The sequence below is a fragment of the Sturnus vulgaris genome, chromosome 9, assembly GCF_052056855.1.
Source record: "Sturnus vulgaris isolate bStuVul1 chromosome 9, bStuVul1.hap1, whole genome shotgun sequence".
Classification (NCBI taxonomy): domain Eukaryota; kingdom Metazoa; phylum Chordata; class Aves; order Passeriformes; family Sturnidae; genus Sturnus; species Sturnus vulgaris.
In genome coordinates this window covers 59,984-76,293 of record NC_142251.1, presented here as the reverse complement: position 1 = coordinate 76,293, position 16,310 = coordinate 59,984, and the positions used below count along the sequence as shown (strand labels likewise).

The window sequence follows — 16,310 nt, the reverse complement described above, 5'->3', positions numbered from 1 at the left end:
GCTATTCATGTTGTAAAAGGCCTCATTGTTTGTCACATGAATGTTAGATGAAAATCTCAATCTTGTGCTCATATTCTCAATCCCAGTATTCTTCTTCCAGAATCTCCAACCCAAGATTTCTCCCGTTCTTAACTTTTGCACTGCATGTGCCTCAATAGGGCTATAATCTCAGCTAGTGTTTCTAAACTTTACCTTATACAATTCAACAACAAGCAACAGCTATAATCATTATTGAATTCTGTCTTTATTATATAGGCATAAATTCTGTCAGCTGTTGTAGAAACTGAACTCTTGTGATTTAAGGCATGTTTTACTTTGTGTTGTCATTTGCTGCACTTACTAAAAATAAGTATGCATGTTTTACTATAAAATTAATATTTACTAAATTTACTAAATCAAAAATTAAAGCTTGAAAGCTTTCAAATGAGACTGGTGTATTTCCTTATATAACATCACAACACAGTGTTGCGATGATAAATAAACTGAGGAATACAAAGATACTGCGTACACACAAACCACACAAATAGTTAAATAATATATAGACAGAAAATGGACTGCTCAGTAATGAAATTCCCACACTATATTCAGAAACATGACTCTATATAAAATGGAACACAAAATGCAGACTGAGCACTGGCATTTAAAAGCCCCACTACAGCTTTACATTCCAAGGCTATGGTGTACTTGAAACACTTGAAACATACAGAATCTACAAAAATACTTAAACAACATAGAGTTATAAATTATGCTTTTGTCTTTTACTCAATTACCCTTAAACTACAAAAAAAAAAAAAATTCTACTGATGTTAGAGTGAAAAAGCAGCAGTCCTGAATCAAAGCTGCCTACATGCCTCCCTTAAGTCACCACTTGCAATCACAACAGTATGAAGTCTATAAAACATTACAATCATCTCCTTTCAGACAGTTGATAAATATGTCTGGAAATAACTTTTATATGGCTAGTTTTCTATCAAACTGTTTCTTTGGTATTAACTACAAAATCAATACTCTCAACTGTCAGAAACAAAACAAGCAATTAAGAGCCAAACATAAAAAGGCAATAATGATGGCAAAATATTTGTTGCATATTATTTTATTATGCAAAATAAAATGTTATTCGAAATCCAACTTCCAGAAAAATATTTTGTTAATTCTGTTAAAATTTCACACCAAATAAGGAATTCACAGAAAAATCAATGGCTGCCATTTTTCTTGAAATCCTTGCTTTAATAAACCCCTAAAAAACACTATTGTGAAATAGTGAAACGATATTCAAGAGCATATGCTTTTACACACCGCACGTAATTTCCAAAAGCATTGCTCTTCCTGTAAAATACAACCGGAATTAAGAGCATTTATAAGCACGTTTAATGTAACTATCAACACGCAACAACTCCCGTGCGCCAGGCCCAGTCACTCTCCAGTTCCTGGCACAACTCCGAAACACGAGTTTACGATTCCCTGAGGCGCAAATTACAGTGAAACTGCTTACACGGGGTTTTCTGCTAGCAGGTGACTGGAGCCAGCCTAGGACACTGAGCAAACAGGCAGCAAACCGGCCAAGCGCGGAGCACGGACACGGCCGGGGCTCGGGCGAACGGGCCGGGCCGCTCACGAGCCGCAGCCGTCCTCGCCCGGGCGGGCGGAGCACGGAACACGCCCGCACCTCTCCTCGCAGGGGCGGAGCAAGGCGGGGCGAGCGCACGGCTTCTCCGGGCGCTCGGCTCAGTGGCCAGCCCGCGTGGCACCGCCCCAGTCGCCCAAGCACCGCCCGCCGAAGCCGCTGCGGCTGCCGGGCACGCCCGCCGAGATGGCTGCGCTGAGGGCGACGCGGGTGAGTGGCCGGGGCGGGCGAACGCTCGAAGGACACAGGACCCGGGGGAGGCACGGCACGGCACGGCACGGACCGAACCGAACCGAGGCGCTGCCGGTGCTGGCGGCCGGGGAAGCCCGGGCGGCGGGGAAGGGCCGCAGTATCGCAGAGGGCAAAGGGGCGGAAGAGGCAGGGCCAGCCCGGATTCCGCCCGCCGTGACCGGCGGGACAGCTGCAGGCATAGGGGCTGACCCCTTGGGGAGAGCCGGCGCGGCTGGAATTCGCTCGCTGCGCTGCTTTTCCTGACTCGGAGTATTACCGAGTTTATCGTCTTAATCCTCACAGTTCGAATGGGTATTGCCTTCTGGTGTTCTTCAGTGGAGTTACTGCACAGCCCTGGCGTTCCTTATGTGCCAAAGGCTGCGTCGTGCCAAGTGTGTCTGACACCTCCCATTTAGCGGTGGAGACGGCTTCAAAACACCGGGGTTAGAGTTCAGAGTATTTTGTCCAATGCATTTCCTTTCGCATAGGTATCTGTACTAGCTACGTTAATTTAAAAAAAATACGTGTGAAATATAATAGTTGGTTTTCTAAAGTGCAAACTTTGTTTTGTATTGAACTACCAAAAACCCCACAGCTTCAAACTAAAAAAATAAAAATTATTCAAAACACATTTAGCATTTACACATGCCTTTTTTCTGGATCCCCATTTCCAGAGGCATTCATGAGTCTGAGTTACTTGAAAGGCCCTTCACAGCCTCCTTAGCAGCAGTGTTAGTTTGCCCCAGATTGATGCAGCTTGGCCACAGGTCGCAAGTGTTGCTGTGAGAGTGAGGGAAGAAGTCTCCATCTGAATTTGGTATCTTATGGATCAAAAGTAATGCTTTAGTCAAAGGAAGCCCATAGGGAGAAAATTATTATTTCAAGTTCAGCCTCCTGACATATTGCCCCAGCAACAAACTGCTCTTAATAATTCTTTTCATTTTTGCCCTGAGATACATGAGGGGGAATCAAAGTTAACGACCCTTAGCTTATTGTTGTCCCACCATTTTCTGTGATGTGCATCTTTTCAGACACGTTCTGTAGCTATTTTTGCATCAAGGTAATAAAGAGATTGCATCACTTTTATGAGTAGCCTTGTCATACCTTTTTCCTGACAGCACATTCTTCCAGTGTTAGTCACACTACACTGATGATCATATTTGTAATTGGGACAGTTTATATAATAGTGCAAGGAAATGCAGTAGGAGTTGCATCTGAATTTGTCACTGAATCTAACTGTTCCTCAGAGTCAAGCAACAGGAAAGTTGACAAGTAGACACATGGTCATCCAAATTCTTACATGTAGCAAACCCTCATCATGCAGTCATGCAGCTTCCAGGTATGAATCCCATCTGTCCATATTTGTTTGTGGGAGTGTTGTTGCGTTTTTCCAGAGTAATCTTCAGTGTTACCTTGCATACTGTACCACAATAGGCATAAGTTCACTGGTTTAAATTTTACAGCTTCTTCCTTGTAGGATATCACTTTTGGTATTAGTTTGAATCCAGTACTTTTCCAAGTGTAGGCAAAGCCTTTTGGTGGCAAAGCTATGCACTAATCTATCGAGGGCTGCTCCTTAGAAAAAGAAAAGAAAAAAATTTACAATTATCTGACTTTTTTCAACCTCATCTTGTATTTTTTCCAGATAAAATAAGGTGTAAATAATTCTGAAGAATTTAAGTCTTTCTAGATTTTTGTGGTATTGTTTTGGTTTTTAATATAAGACGTAGCAGTAACGGAAAACTTAGCAGGATGCTGTTTTGCAATGTCTATTGTTTCTAAAAACTTGAAATTAATACTATATTACCTACTGCAAAATGCAATCTTGAACTATTAATAAATTGACATTACCAGCACAGTTTGCAAATATGTCATACACTCTCCCTCTTCTGTGCCCAGCAGTGGTACTTCTGCATTTCTTCACCTTTGAAATTTATAGATGCTTTTAGTATCTTCTGGAAATACTTTTTTCACTGTGTTGATACCTATTATTGGCAGTATTCTTCATGCTTCTTGTGCTGTGTTATAACCTTCTATCATATAGCATTATTATTTTTAAGAGCACAGTTTATCTACTGTAACTTTTTTGAAGATACTTGTTGCCTCCCCAGCTATGTAACTTTCTGTAATGTCCTTGTCTTCTAGAGTTCCCAGTAAAATTTCTGTAATATTTTTTGCATTGCTATCAATAATTAATTTTTTTTTTTAATGCTAGGAAATAAGTGACTGCTCTGATCACAATTCAAAAAAAGAAGTCTACATTTTCACAGAAGAAAATCAAAAAGTAGTCTTTCCTTAATGTTTAGGCAAATTTGTTTTTGCAATATTGATTTGGGTAATTCTAAAAAATTATCCAATTACATATTTTTCACTAATTTCCAAGCATTTCAGAGGTTCATAGCTCTTGAAGAGAGTAAACCATCCTCTCAAAACAAATTCAGACATGTTTTTGCTCAGTATTAAGACATTCTGAATATAGCTGTAGCAACAATATTTGGGGCTCTAAACTTAAAAAAGAAGAGAAAGTACTTACAATGAAAAAGAATAAATTTGTGATAAGTATTAGAAGGAAATATAAACTTCAGATAGTCTGCTATATTCTATCCTATTGAGGGTAATAATAATCATCACATGTCAGTGGCAGCAGCTTATTAAAAGAAAGCAGAGATTAATTTAGGACATTATCAAAATATTTTGTTATATTGGCTAATAGGTAGGTAGTTTTTTAAATCTTGCTAAATCTGCATGTAGGTAAACATTGAGTAATTGGATATTCACTAGATGGGTGTATGTATAAATTAAATATATATTGCTGTGTCTCTGTGAACATAAATTTTAATTATGCTTAATAATTTTTAAATACTCAATTGCACAATACTTAAAAGTGCATACAGCAGTTCGCTCGCTCTTGGTCCTGTTACAGCCTGCGATTCCTAGTAGAGGTGTCAGGTCATGTAAGTGCTGCTTGCCACAGGAGGAAAACACAAAGTAGCCAGTAATTCTTTTATCACTGTAGTAATTGTATTATACCTGATGTGATACCGTTTCTAGAGAGGGAGTCTACATTTAAAGTTGTGCTGCAGACAGTTTAGTAGCTTTAGGAGGCTTGAGCTGTAAAGATCTTACATTCCATGTTCTTTTCCTCTTTAGCAAATGCTTCAAACCATCGCAGGGCATGGATGGATGTCCTATTCTAGTAAACCTGCTCAAAACTTACATGTAGGCAAACCTGGAGCTGGCTTCAGCTTTGGTGAGTAGTACAGTTTTTGAAAGAAATGTAACAATAATGGGCAAATTGCAGAGTTAAAAATAAATAATATCCGATATTGTAGTTGACCATAATTTTAAAATGAAGGTGTTTGTTCTAAATATATTTCTATTTAAAAATTCGGTTAAAAAACAAAGTAACTTTATCCTCAGCTGAGGCAAGGTAGATATGTGTAGTGTTCTGAAGATTTTCTTCTTTTTTTTTCATATCTGTCTTAAGAATTTTTATTGCCAAAGTGTCTTACCTTGGAATACTTACCTCATATTGCTGTTTTCAATGTTACAGTACCTAAATGTAGTCATAGTTGAACTTGGTTATCAAGAAATGTAAAGAAAAGAAATTCATCTTCATCTTAGCATATTACATACAATATATATACAAGCAAATGTAGAGGATCAGGGCTAGATGTTTGAAACTGAAGAGTCAGGATCTTTAGGCAACCTCTCTTTTTATGCATTTAATTAACACAGTGTTCTTCTTTCTTTTGGTAATACATTTTATATTACACCTCTCTACTTTGTTTTCAGTATTTTATGGATGATGTCATCAGACGTAAGTGCATGTAGGGGCTGATTAGAGAACAGTGGAGGTTTTCTCCCGGGAGGAAGAGGAACCTGAGCTTTTTTCTTCCTGGAGAGCCCCAAATAGAGGTGGTTTGGGTTGTCCTGGAAGGATGCTCTTGTTTTCTTTTTTATCATAGTCTTGATAATTGGCAAAATAAAAGACAGCAGAGGATTTTTGATCTTTTTCTCTTCCTTTTTTTAAAATAGAACTCACTGATGAACAGAAGGAGTTTCAAGCTACTGCTCGTAAATTTGCTGTGGAGGAAATTATTCCTGTTGCTGCACAATATGACAGAACTGGAGAGGTAAATCTACCATAGTGTAAAAGAAAAATTGGGAAAAACACAGACTTTTATCTTAACCTGCATAAAATTTAAAGTTTTGGTTGTGGTGAATCAGAACATGATTTTCCATGTTTCAGTATCCTGTTCCACTTATAAAGCGGGCTTGGGAGCTTGGTCTTATGAATTCACATATACCGGAAAGCTGTGGTAAGTAAACATTCTTTTTAGTCCGTAAAATGAAACAACGAAAAGACATTAGATGAGATTCCTATGTGTAATTATGGATTAATTATTCGAATAAACGGTTGGGTACTTGAATAATCTAAATTTAATCAGTAGGCAGGTTGACACACAAATGTGTTACTAGGTGTGGGTGTAATCAGGAGACAAATTAGACAGATTATGGTTTAGTAATTTATGACCAGATTTTTCTACCAGCTGCTTAATGTTCCCCTGCTGCAGTGTCATCTGATTAGGCAGAGAAATTAGGTGGTCATGTTTTTTTCTAGTCTCTAATACAGGCTGGAGCAATTTTAGAGTTTATTCCAGTTTAGATTAAGTGCAGTACAGCAGAATCCTGGCTCATAAGATATATGAGTGATACAGACAAACAATATGCTAGAGAAGGATTTTAGTCAAAGGAACTCATGTCTCATAAAATCATTGTAGTTCTCTGAAGTAGCTAATAAATGTGTGAACAAGGAATTGCTGGTTGATAATGCCTGAACGTCCAAAATAAGTTTTAAAAATCATCAGGTTTCATACGGGCAAAATTAGCAGCACAGCCTTGCTAGGTCTTGTGCTAGTTGGGATGTCTATAAATAAACTGGGAAAGGGCATAAATGCAAAGGTGATAGAGTTTGCTGATAATACTAAGTTATTCTGCGTAGAAAAGATGATCTGTTCAGAGAGCTGCAGGAAAATGTCATGAAACAGAGTAAGAGTTTAAAGAAAAAGTGTTGCACATGTGAAGGGAAAGAAGCAAGCTGAACTTCACAGAGAAAAGGTATGCTGTGCATTAGATACTGCCTGTCAGAAAAGATATCTTTGGATCCTGTGAACATGAGCATAATGCTCAGAAGTGGTCAAAACCATAAAATCTAAGGTCAATAGGGACCCTTAAGGGAATGAAGAAAAAAGCAGAAGGCATAATTATGTTGCTTCCTGAATCCAAATTGCACTTGCCTCTTAAAGTCGTTATACAAGTCAGATCCTTCCATCTCAAGAGAGTATTGGGGAAGTGGAGAAGGTTTCTAAAAGGATGACAAAGATTATAAAAGTTTTATCTTTTGTGTGAGATGTAAATTCTATAGGAGAAATTACTAAAATGTCAGTGTTATGGAAGAGTGTGAAAAGGAATTGATGGTTCACTGTCCCTTTCAATACAATCAGAAGGCATCAACTTATGTCAGCAGATGCTGGATTCAAAACAAGTGAAGGGAGATTGTTTCGCATGCATGGAGTTAATTTGCAACCTATTGGCCCTGTAGGATATAGGTGCTAAAATTTTACATAGATTCAAAAAGAGACTGGACAAATTAATGTAACAGATGTCTGTCAGGAGTTGGGATAACAAAGATACCAAAGAGAATTATTTCTTTGACCGAGGAAGTCACCTGAAAGTTCAGGGAAATATTTTTGAGGCAGTTACTGTATTTGTATGTAGTGTTGGCCAGTTTCCCATAGTGTTTGCTTCTTTCAGAAACAGATTACTGCATTGGTTGTCTACTGTAAATATGGACACTTATTTGTTCCCAAATGCTTTTGGCTCAGGAGCCCCTTCTCTGCTTCTTAGGAACTCTCAATTCTTGAATGTACAGTAGTAAAAAAACATGAGTGGCACATTCTTGCCATTTTGTGCAAGTTGTCCCACATTAATCAAACAGTAACTCTGGACACATGATACATAGTTTTCAAATCACCTGTTACTCTTCTGACAAAGATTTATTTGAAAAGCTTGCATCAGAATGCCTAACCAAACACCATACACAATCACATGTATGTTGAACAATACATTTTTGTTAAGTATGTTGTGTAAATCACTAATATTAATATGCTATAATTTAAATCCCCTTGAGTAACTTAAATACTTCAACCATAGGTGGCCTTGGCCTTGGCAGTTTTGAAGCGTGCCTTATTACAGAAGAGTTAGCTTATGGATGTACAGGGGTTCAAACTGCCATTGAAGCAAACTCCCTAGGGGTAAGTTCTGTCTTTTCTTACATCCCTTAAACTAAAATCTCTGCCCTTGAAAGAGCTGGATTAACGGTCTAAATATTTACTTTCAGCAAATGCCAGTTATCATTGCAGGAAATGAACATCAACAGAAAAAATACTTAGGAAGAATGACAGAGGAACCAATAATGTGTGTAAGTATAACTGCTATATTGTAGAATGTTTCTAAATCATATTAATAGTGTTATTCCTTTTTTTTTCCCCTTTTTTGCGATTTTTTTTCCCCCTAACACTTATATGTACTCACAACTTAGCTCTTTTTGATTTGTATGTAAACAGTGAAAGTTACTGAAACTTGGCGAATACCTAATGAGATACATACAGTAAATAAAGAGAAGATATCACTTGGAAAATTATCCCCATCCTAAGTCATTTACCAAAAATTAATAGTTTTTATTTCCCTTTCAAGAAGGCTTGTAGACGTTAAAGAAAAATACAAGGTTTGTGTAAGGAGACTCTTAAATTGGACAGGAATGAAACTCTACTTGTGATCTTAAATATTACATAAACAGTACTTGCTACATAGAAAGAAGATTTGTGTGCAACGTATGTAAGTCTACAACTAAGCCTCCAAAATTGAAGGACTCAGTAAACATAAAATGTTACTCAGTGGTCTTATTTCAGACTTTAAAGATCGTCAGCTTTCACATCAGAATTTTCGAAGCCTGAGGAAGTAATGACTTAAGGGTTACAGGGTGTTTGTTTGATTAAAAGCCAATTTTATGTATTATTATGGATGTAAAAAGAAAATTAACCCTTACCTGGCCAGCTGTTGGCAAGGGGAGGGGGCTGTGTGTTAGGTTGTTTGGGGGTTTTATTGGGGGGTTTTGTTTACTTGGTGTTTGGATTTTACCATGAAGTTCACTTAAAGTTTGACAATTAGTTTGATGCACATAATCTACATTAATTTGTAGTTGACTAAAGATAGAACTTTCATTCCCCAAGATTTTTCATCTTAATTTCATTTAGGCATACTGTGTAACAGAGCCTGGAGCAGGCTCTGATGTGGCTGGTATAAAAACAAAGGCTGAGAAGAAAGGAGATGAATATGTTATTAACGGTCAGAAGATGTGGATCACAAATGGAGGGAAAGCGAACTGGTACGTTAACTGGTGCTGTAGTTCTATGCTGTTATGTAGTGGCTTTACTCCACCCCTCCAACCTCAGCTAAATTCTTTAAAGACCTGTCCTTTAAAGACCTATCCTTCAGATACAAATCTGAGTGTTCTCTGTGTTTCAGCAGACTACATTTTAATCTCTGCCCAGTTTATCAGGATAGCTAGCAGGATAGCGTATACAAATCAGTCTTGAGTGCTATGCAAAGCCTAAAAAGGAAAATGAGTAATGACATCATGACTCCACACTCAAGAATGGCCTCTTGAATCTTGCGGCTATCAAAATTAAATGTGATTCTACTAGAAACACTGTTAGATTGTAGTATTAGTTTTTATGTTCTGAAAAGAAGACATTTTCCATCTGTCAAAGATTGCAGATATGGCCGTGTTGCCTGGAGCATGCTTTAACGATGTAAACCTCTTAAATTATATCTTACATCATGCTGATGCACAACACAGAAATTTCCCTGAATTCAAGTGGAAAAAACTTTATACACTTAACCAAAACCTGAATTTTCTAGTTATTTTCTTGTTGAAGCCAGACCCACCAAAGACAATCTAGCAAATTTCTTTTGACCTTACTGAATACCATAAAAGCGATTCACAGCTGTTCAATTTCTAAGAGAAATACTTATTTACCACTTACACTTAGAAAAACAAAATCAAGATCTTTGAAATCAGGTGGCAACTTTTACATCCAAGAATGTATGTCCTAAGCATTTATTTTTATGTACATGCTATGAATAGGTTTCTTTTGTACTATTTGGGAAGCTGTTAATATCATAAAGACTAACAATACATGGAAAAGGTAGGCTATCTTTGCATGCTCATCTGAATAATTTTATTCAATTTTATGAAATCTTGAATCTTTGAAACTTCTACTCTTTTGTTCCCTCTCCTTTTAATTTCAGGATGGGCAAGAAAGGAAGGTTGTTAACTCACAGACAGAATTCATTATATGGTAGAAACGCACACAGAAATGTTTAAAGTGCTAGATAAATATAGCTTGCTAATTGTGAGGATAAACTGCATCCATCTACTTTGTTTTACACTAGGTATTTTTTGCTAGCACGTACCAATCCAGATCCAAAAGTTCCTGCAAGCAAAGCCTTTACAGGATTCATTGTGGAAGCAGATAGCCCTGGGATCCAAATTGGAAGAAAGGTGAAGACTGTATTTCTAGTTCGACAAGCCAGGAATTATTGTTCAGTTCTAAACCAATAATAAAACTAATGTACTACTAAAGAAAAAAGACTGTTACACAACTGAAAAGTTTCATATGCTTATGTAGAACCACCTTTTCATTTTCACAATATAGAGGAACTATTCATAAAACACAATTTTAAAGCTATTAATTCAGAAAAGAAATTTTTCAGAGTGTTTTAAAGTAAGATGACTACTTTGAACAGCTGCAAAACAGTCTTTGAGAACTACTGTATTGGCAGGTGCCAAGAAATGAGAAGTAGTATGCCTTGAAAGAATAAGAAGCAAGTTGGACAATTTTGACTGTAAATACACACATAGTGAGTTTTAATTTTAGCTAGTGCTGGTCAAAGAAGAGGCCTTAGAGATACTGATGCTAGTTCTCTCTTTACAAAAAAGTACTATTTTTAATAGCAGGTAAACCTGAATGTTCAACATTAGGCAAGAAATCTGAAAACTTGAAAAGCTCATTTATTTATTCATTTGTAGTATACCTGTATTTCCTGCATATTAGATTCTTTTCCTTTTCCACTTGCATCTCAAAGATAGTTGAACTAGAAGACCACAGGAAGACTGATTACAGTGACAGAACTGATTTCATATAAGGAGAAAGTAAACTTCCCAGCTTAGATAAATTAAGGGCATGCTGGTCTGCAAGTACAACACTAGTATTTGTCTTGTATGTGGTAATTTTTAGATTAAGTGTTTTCGGGAAGAAAAGCTATATGCTTTGAATCAACAAAATAATGAAAACATATTGTACCTTTGAATAATCCAATTTAGTAGCACATCTGTAAATTTCCCACTTCAGGAAATGAATATGGGTCAACGCTGCTCAGATACAAGAGGCATTGTCTTTGAAGATGTGAGAGTCCCAAAAGAAAATGTATTGATAGGTGAAGGAGCCGGCTTTAAAATCGCAATGGGAGCTTTTGATAAGACCAGACCACCTGTAAGTATCAGAAAAAACTTGGTTATAAAATATAGCAGGACTTTCTGATTTTTTATTCTGGCCTGTATTCAATTTAGGTAGCAGCTGGTGCTGTTGGATTAGCAAAAAGAGCCCTTGATGAAGCTACTAGATACGCTTTGGAGAGAAAAACCTTTGGGAAACCAATTGTTGAGGTAAGTGTAGGGGCAGACAGAATATAATAAAAGCTTATGTTTTCACACCGGATGTACTGCTACCGATTTTTCAAGGTTATTCCTTGGTATTTATATTTCCTTAATTTTTATATTATGCCTCTTGCATTTTGTGGTTTCCAAGTATATAGGCTGCACCATAAGTAAACTTAGCTACATGGTAACTTCAAGAATTTTTGGTAATTTATCAATGGTAGTAGTAAAAGCAGAAAGAAAACTCTGCCCAGAAGCTCAGAACTTACATACCAGCAGGACATACTTAAGTTCTTCAGTGCTAGTAAAGAGGGATTTTCAGGAGAGAAGAAAACATCTGAGGTATGTGAAACAAGACATATAGTATTAATGAACACCAATAGAATACATTGCCCATCATGCTGCTTACCAGTTTTGAAGAAATACAAATAAACAGCAAGGTAAATACCAATCTCATAAATAGGAAAGAACAACTTCAACTGTTGTTTAATCAGTATTTAATCCCTATGACTAAATGGATTTGGAAATCAAAAACTTAAGAGTATAATTCAACATACGTACATGAGAGCATGATGCATATTCTGTAGAACTTCTCTTGTACAACGTACTGAGTTTTTTGAAAAAAATCACTGTATTAAGGAGATTGCATCTTTCTTGGATGCCATAGAATTTAAAGCAGGTAATATTAACATAGTTTATTTCATCATAGCACCAAGCAGTGTCTTTCATGCTTGCTGAAATGGCAATGAAAGTTGAACTCGCTAGGATGGCTTACCAGAGAGCTGCATGGGAAGTTGATGCTGGTCGCAGGAATACCTACTATGCTTCGATTGCGAAGGCATTTGCTGGTGACATTGCAAACCAAGTAGCTGCAGATGCAGTACAGATTTTTGGAGGAAATGGATTTAATACTGAATATCCTGTAGAAAAACTAATGAGAGATGCTAAGATCTACCAGGTAAGTAAAAGAAAATGTGATAATGCATAAATTTTGTATAGAATAAACTAATGACTACTTATTTGAAATTGTGATGCACACAAATGAAAAAATCATTTTAGAATAAAAGCACTAATCCTTCCATTTAAAGAAAGAGTCATTCAAATCAGGAAATTACTTCCATACAAAAGTCATTGCACTTGATGAAAACTGAAACCACATAAGAGAAATAAATTATGTTGTGAGTTTGCTTTATTTTCCTCCAATGTGGTAACTCTTTGCAATTCTTGGATTCTCAATTTTGAAGTTTTTGAACTCTTAGGGAAAAAATCCTGATCAAAATACTGATGCTTCCTTTGGTGTTCTATAACTAGAGGTGGTTTACATATCATACTGTTCTTGAAAATTTTCAGAGATGCAAATCTTCTGACCATCTGTCTGTATCCTGGATTGATGTCTGCTTATAGTTTAGCTGTCTAATTCTTAGCCTGAACACTAAAGCAGTTTCTTACCCAACAACTTAGGAGGGAAGACGTGGTTTTTGTTTGGTTGGGGTTTTTGTTTCCCCATCCACCTGCAGCAATCAGCACCCTCCTGGTCAACTCCCCCTACGTTTATATACTGGGTGTGACTTTTTATGGCATGAAATACTTTGGCCATTCCAGGTCAGCACTCCTTGCCATGTTCCCTCCCAGCTTTTTGTGCTCCTCCCTGGCAGATCACAGGAAACTAAAGTCCTGGATTTCAAGTAAGCACTACAGAGCAAGAACTGAAATATGAATGTGTTACCAACACTATTCTCACAAAACACAGCACTGGACCAGCTACTGGGAAGAATATCAACCCTATCCTAGATGACATGCAAAATTACTACCTTGCATGTGTTATATCAACAGAAGTGTGATACAACCTAGAGTGATAATCTGTTTTTTTTAACAACAAGACCCTTTTGTACTCATGTTTAGCCCATAGTTCACTGTAATCCCCAGGTTTTTTTACTGCAGTGTTACTGTCAAGAAATTAGTCCTCGTCATGTTGTAATTAGTATATTGGCACATATTATGCTGTAGTTCATTCAGCACAAATATTTTCATTGCATTCAGCAAAAACAGTAATCTTTATTGACATCTAACGGTAATAGTGACTAGATAAAACATTCCAAAATAGAGATAGCAAGAAATGCACATAGACCATGACCTATAATGATTGTTAGATATAAGAGCTGTCATTCCTAAGGTTCTAAGTAGTTAATATTTGTCTTACAGCTGACTTCAAAATGCAAACTATTATTGTCACTAGCCAATAATTTATTTTTTCAGTTTAAGGAAAGACAAGTGCTATGCTGGAATCTAAAGGTCCCTATAATTAACTTCACTTCTGTGAGTGAGGAAATGAATGACTAATTGAAATTTATGATTGGGATTTTTTTCCCATCAGATTGCATGCTTTTTTAGAGAACGATGGTGCGAGTATTCACAAAACACAGTCTGCTCTGTAGACTGGATCAACATGGGGTAAGCAGCAGCAGAGAATTCACCTTGGGAATCAACAGCTTGTTCTGAACCAGAACATTAATGTGAACACAGGTTATAGCATTCTTATTTTTAAAATGGTTCCTGGAAAGATTATTCCTGTAAGTGAGTTTGCATGATTTTCAACAATTTGCCACACCAAGTTCTGGCAGAACTGGGAGCTGAAACATTAAAACTAAACTATGTTGCCTAAGCCCTTGCATTATATTGCAGTATGCCTGTGGAGCATACCTCTTCCTTTGGCATTAGAACTTCGTAGGTGTCTTTTTCGTCTATTTTTGACTTTGCTGCCAGCAAACGAACAGAACAGAGGGATAATGCAGGCTGTTTCTAGAAGAAAATGCAAGAATAAAGAAAACCACAAACAAAACTGTATGGGGGAGAGTACTAGTTAACAAGAAGCAATGGAAATATATGGATCAAACAGCATATGATATGACCTTGAAAGGCTAGTCAAAGAAAACTCTTAAGGACAAGTCATCTCTTCCCTTCCACCCATGATTTCAGATCGTACTTTCAAAAATCTAAATAATGTATTTTCTTCTTCAAATAAGAGGAATGTTGTCACCTGTCTATTTTCATTAGAGCCCTGCTGACTTTAGATAAGAGCACCTGAGAGAACAGGACTTTCTCGGTATCTTGTATGAGTTACATTTCATTTAGCCCACTGTAAATACTCTGTCACACTGGAATTTTCGCTGTTTTTTCTGTCTTCGTGCACATCCTAATCCACGCTGGATTAGTGCCATGGATGTTTACAAATGTATACCTGTTAAAATCTTTTTTAAAATCACCCAGTAACATTATTGCAATTCTTCTTTTCAGATTTATGAGGGAACTGCTCAGATTCAAAGGATGATCATAGCTCGTGAACATGTTGGCAAATTTAAGGCTTAAAGAAATGTATAAAGCCTGCCTGGCCCTACTGTAGTGTTCTGTGTTCTTATGGAAAAAGATTTTAAGTGTTTCTCAATAGAATTAAAAAGGGATGAAGAAAAAAAATTCCCTCAAAATATTTTTATTCTGTTCATTATTAATCACTGATTCTGTTCTCACTATAAAATAAGATAATCAGAATGTAATTTTTGACAGTCAATGCTGCATTTTATTAAAATATTTTTAAGAGAAGTGTGGTTGGTTTATATTCATTTTGCTTATCATATCACTTACACTGGACAACTAACCCAAAATGCAATTTCTGAAGTAGGTTAATTTGCTGTATTTCAGTTTCTCTATGCTCTTGCCCCAAGCAGCTGAAGAGCCGTTCCAGAGGAGCAGCAGGAAGGCCTGCATTGCTATTGTCTGCATGTATCTGTGCTCAGGATTCATATACTATTCAGCAGAAGCAGTTCCAGCTTGAGACAATCAGGCCTTCACACTCTGAAGCGTGTACATATTAAATGAGGATGAATCACTTCAAGTGAAAATGTGTAGCTTTCCCTTAACAATTACTTAGAATATGTTTTTTATCTGAAATCCAATATATTTAAACACAGAATCACAGAGTACACCAAGTTAGGAGAGACCCACAAGGACCATCAAGTCCAACTCCTGGCCCTGCACAAAAGTCTCACCCTGTGCCTGAGAGCATGGTCCAAATGCTGCTTGAGCTCTGGCAACCTTGGAGCCGTGACCACTGCCATAGGGAACCTGTTCAGTGCCTGGCCACCCCCTGGGGGAGGAACCTTCCCATAATACCAAACCTAAGCCTCTCGACTTAGCTCCAGCCATTCCTTCAGGTTCTGCCACTGAGCACCAGAGACACGAGATCAGGGTCTGCCCCTCTTCCCTCACAAGGAAGTTGTAGACTGTGATGAGTCTCCCCTCCAACTCTTCTTCAGGCTGAACAGACGAAGTGACCTCCACTGCTCCTCATACAGCTTCCCCACAAGGCCCTTCACCATCTTCATTGCCCTCCTTTGGATGCTCTCTGATAGCTTAATGTCTTTCTTGTAAATATAAACCTCTTGTTCCTTTCCATCAATGTATATACTTAACTATGTTTGCAGCAAGAACAGCCAAAAGAAGGAATTAGGAGATTATTTTTTAAATCTTGGATAGACCCTTCTTGGCAATGCTGGCAGAATGGACATTCCCTGGAGTTTTAGAACAAATTGCTGGATACGTGAGGCTGTACTGCATCCAGTTCTAGGCTTCCCTGTATAAGAAAGATGGGGACTTAAAGGAGGGAATCTAGCACAT

General features: G+C 37.4%; 1 protein-coding gene and 1 long non-coding RNA gene across 3 annotated transcripts; one reads left to right on the top strand and one right to left on the bottom strand.

The window, feature by feature from the left end:
- Positions 1–1,713: 1,713 nt before the first annotated feature.
- ACADM (acyl-CoA dehydrogenase medium chain) lies at positions 1,714–15,236 on the top strand. Of its 2 annotated transcripts, none has more exons than XM_014892563.2 (12): positions 1,714–1,834; positions 5,006–5,105; positions 5,894–5,991; positions 6,108–6,177; positions 8,072–8,172; positions 8,259–8,339; positions 9,175–9,305; positions 10,376–10,484; positions 11,335–11,475; positions 11,553–11,648; positions 12,349–12,597; positions 14,934–15,236. In XM_014892563.2, exons 1-12 carry the CDS (start codon positions 1,811–1,813, stop codon positions 15,003–15,005), a joined length of 1,272 nt encoding a protein of 423 aa, XP_014748049.1. In that variant the 5' UTR covers positions 1,714–1,810; the 3' UTR covers positions 15,006–15,236. The 2 variants fall into 2 exon arrangements, with proteins under 2 accessions (XP_014748049.1, XP_088025695.1); XM_088169569.1 differs by lacking the exon at positions 1,714–1,834 and adding an exon at positions 2,158–2,298.
- On the bottom strand, positions 2,943–12,570 carry LOC148222748 (uncharacterized). The gene is made up of 2 exons (XR_015805289.1): positions 11,287–12,570; positions 2,943–3,430 (listed from the first exon to the last, which is right to left on the bottom strand). It is a non-coding gene; the product is annotated as an uncharacterized LOC148222748 (long non-coding RNA).
- Positions 15,237–16,310: the final 1,074 nt, after the last annotated feature.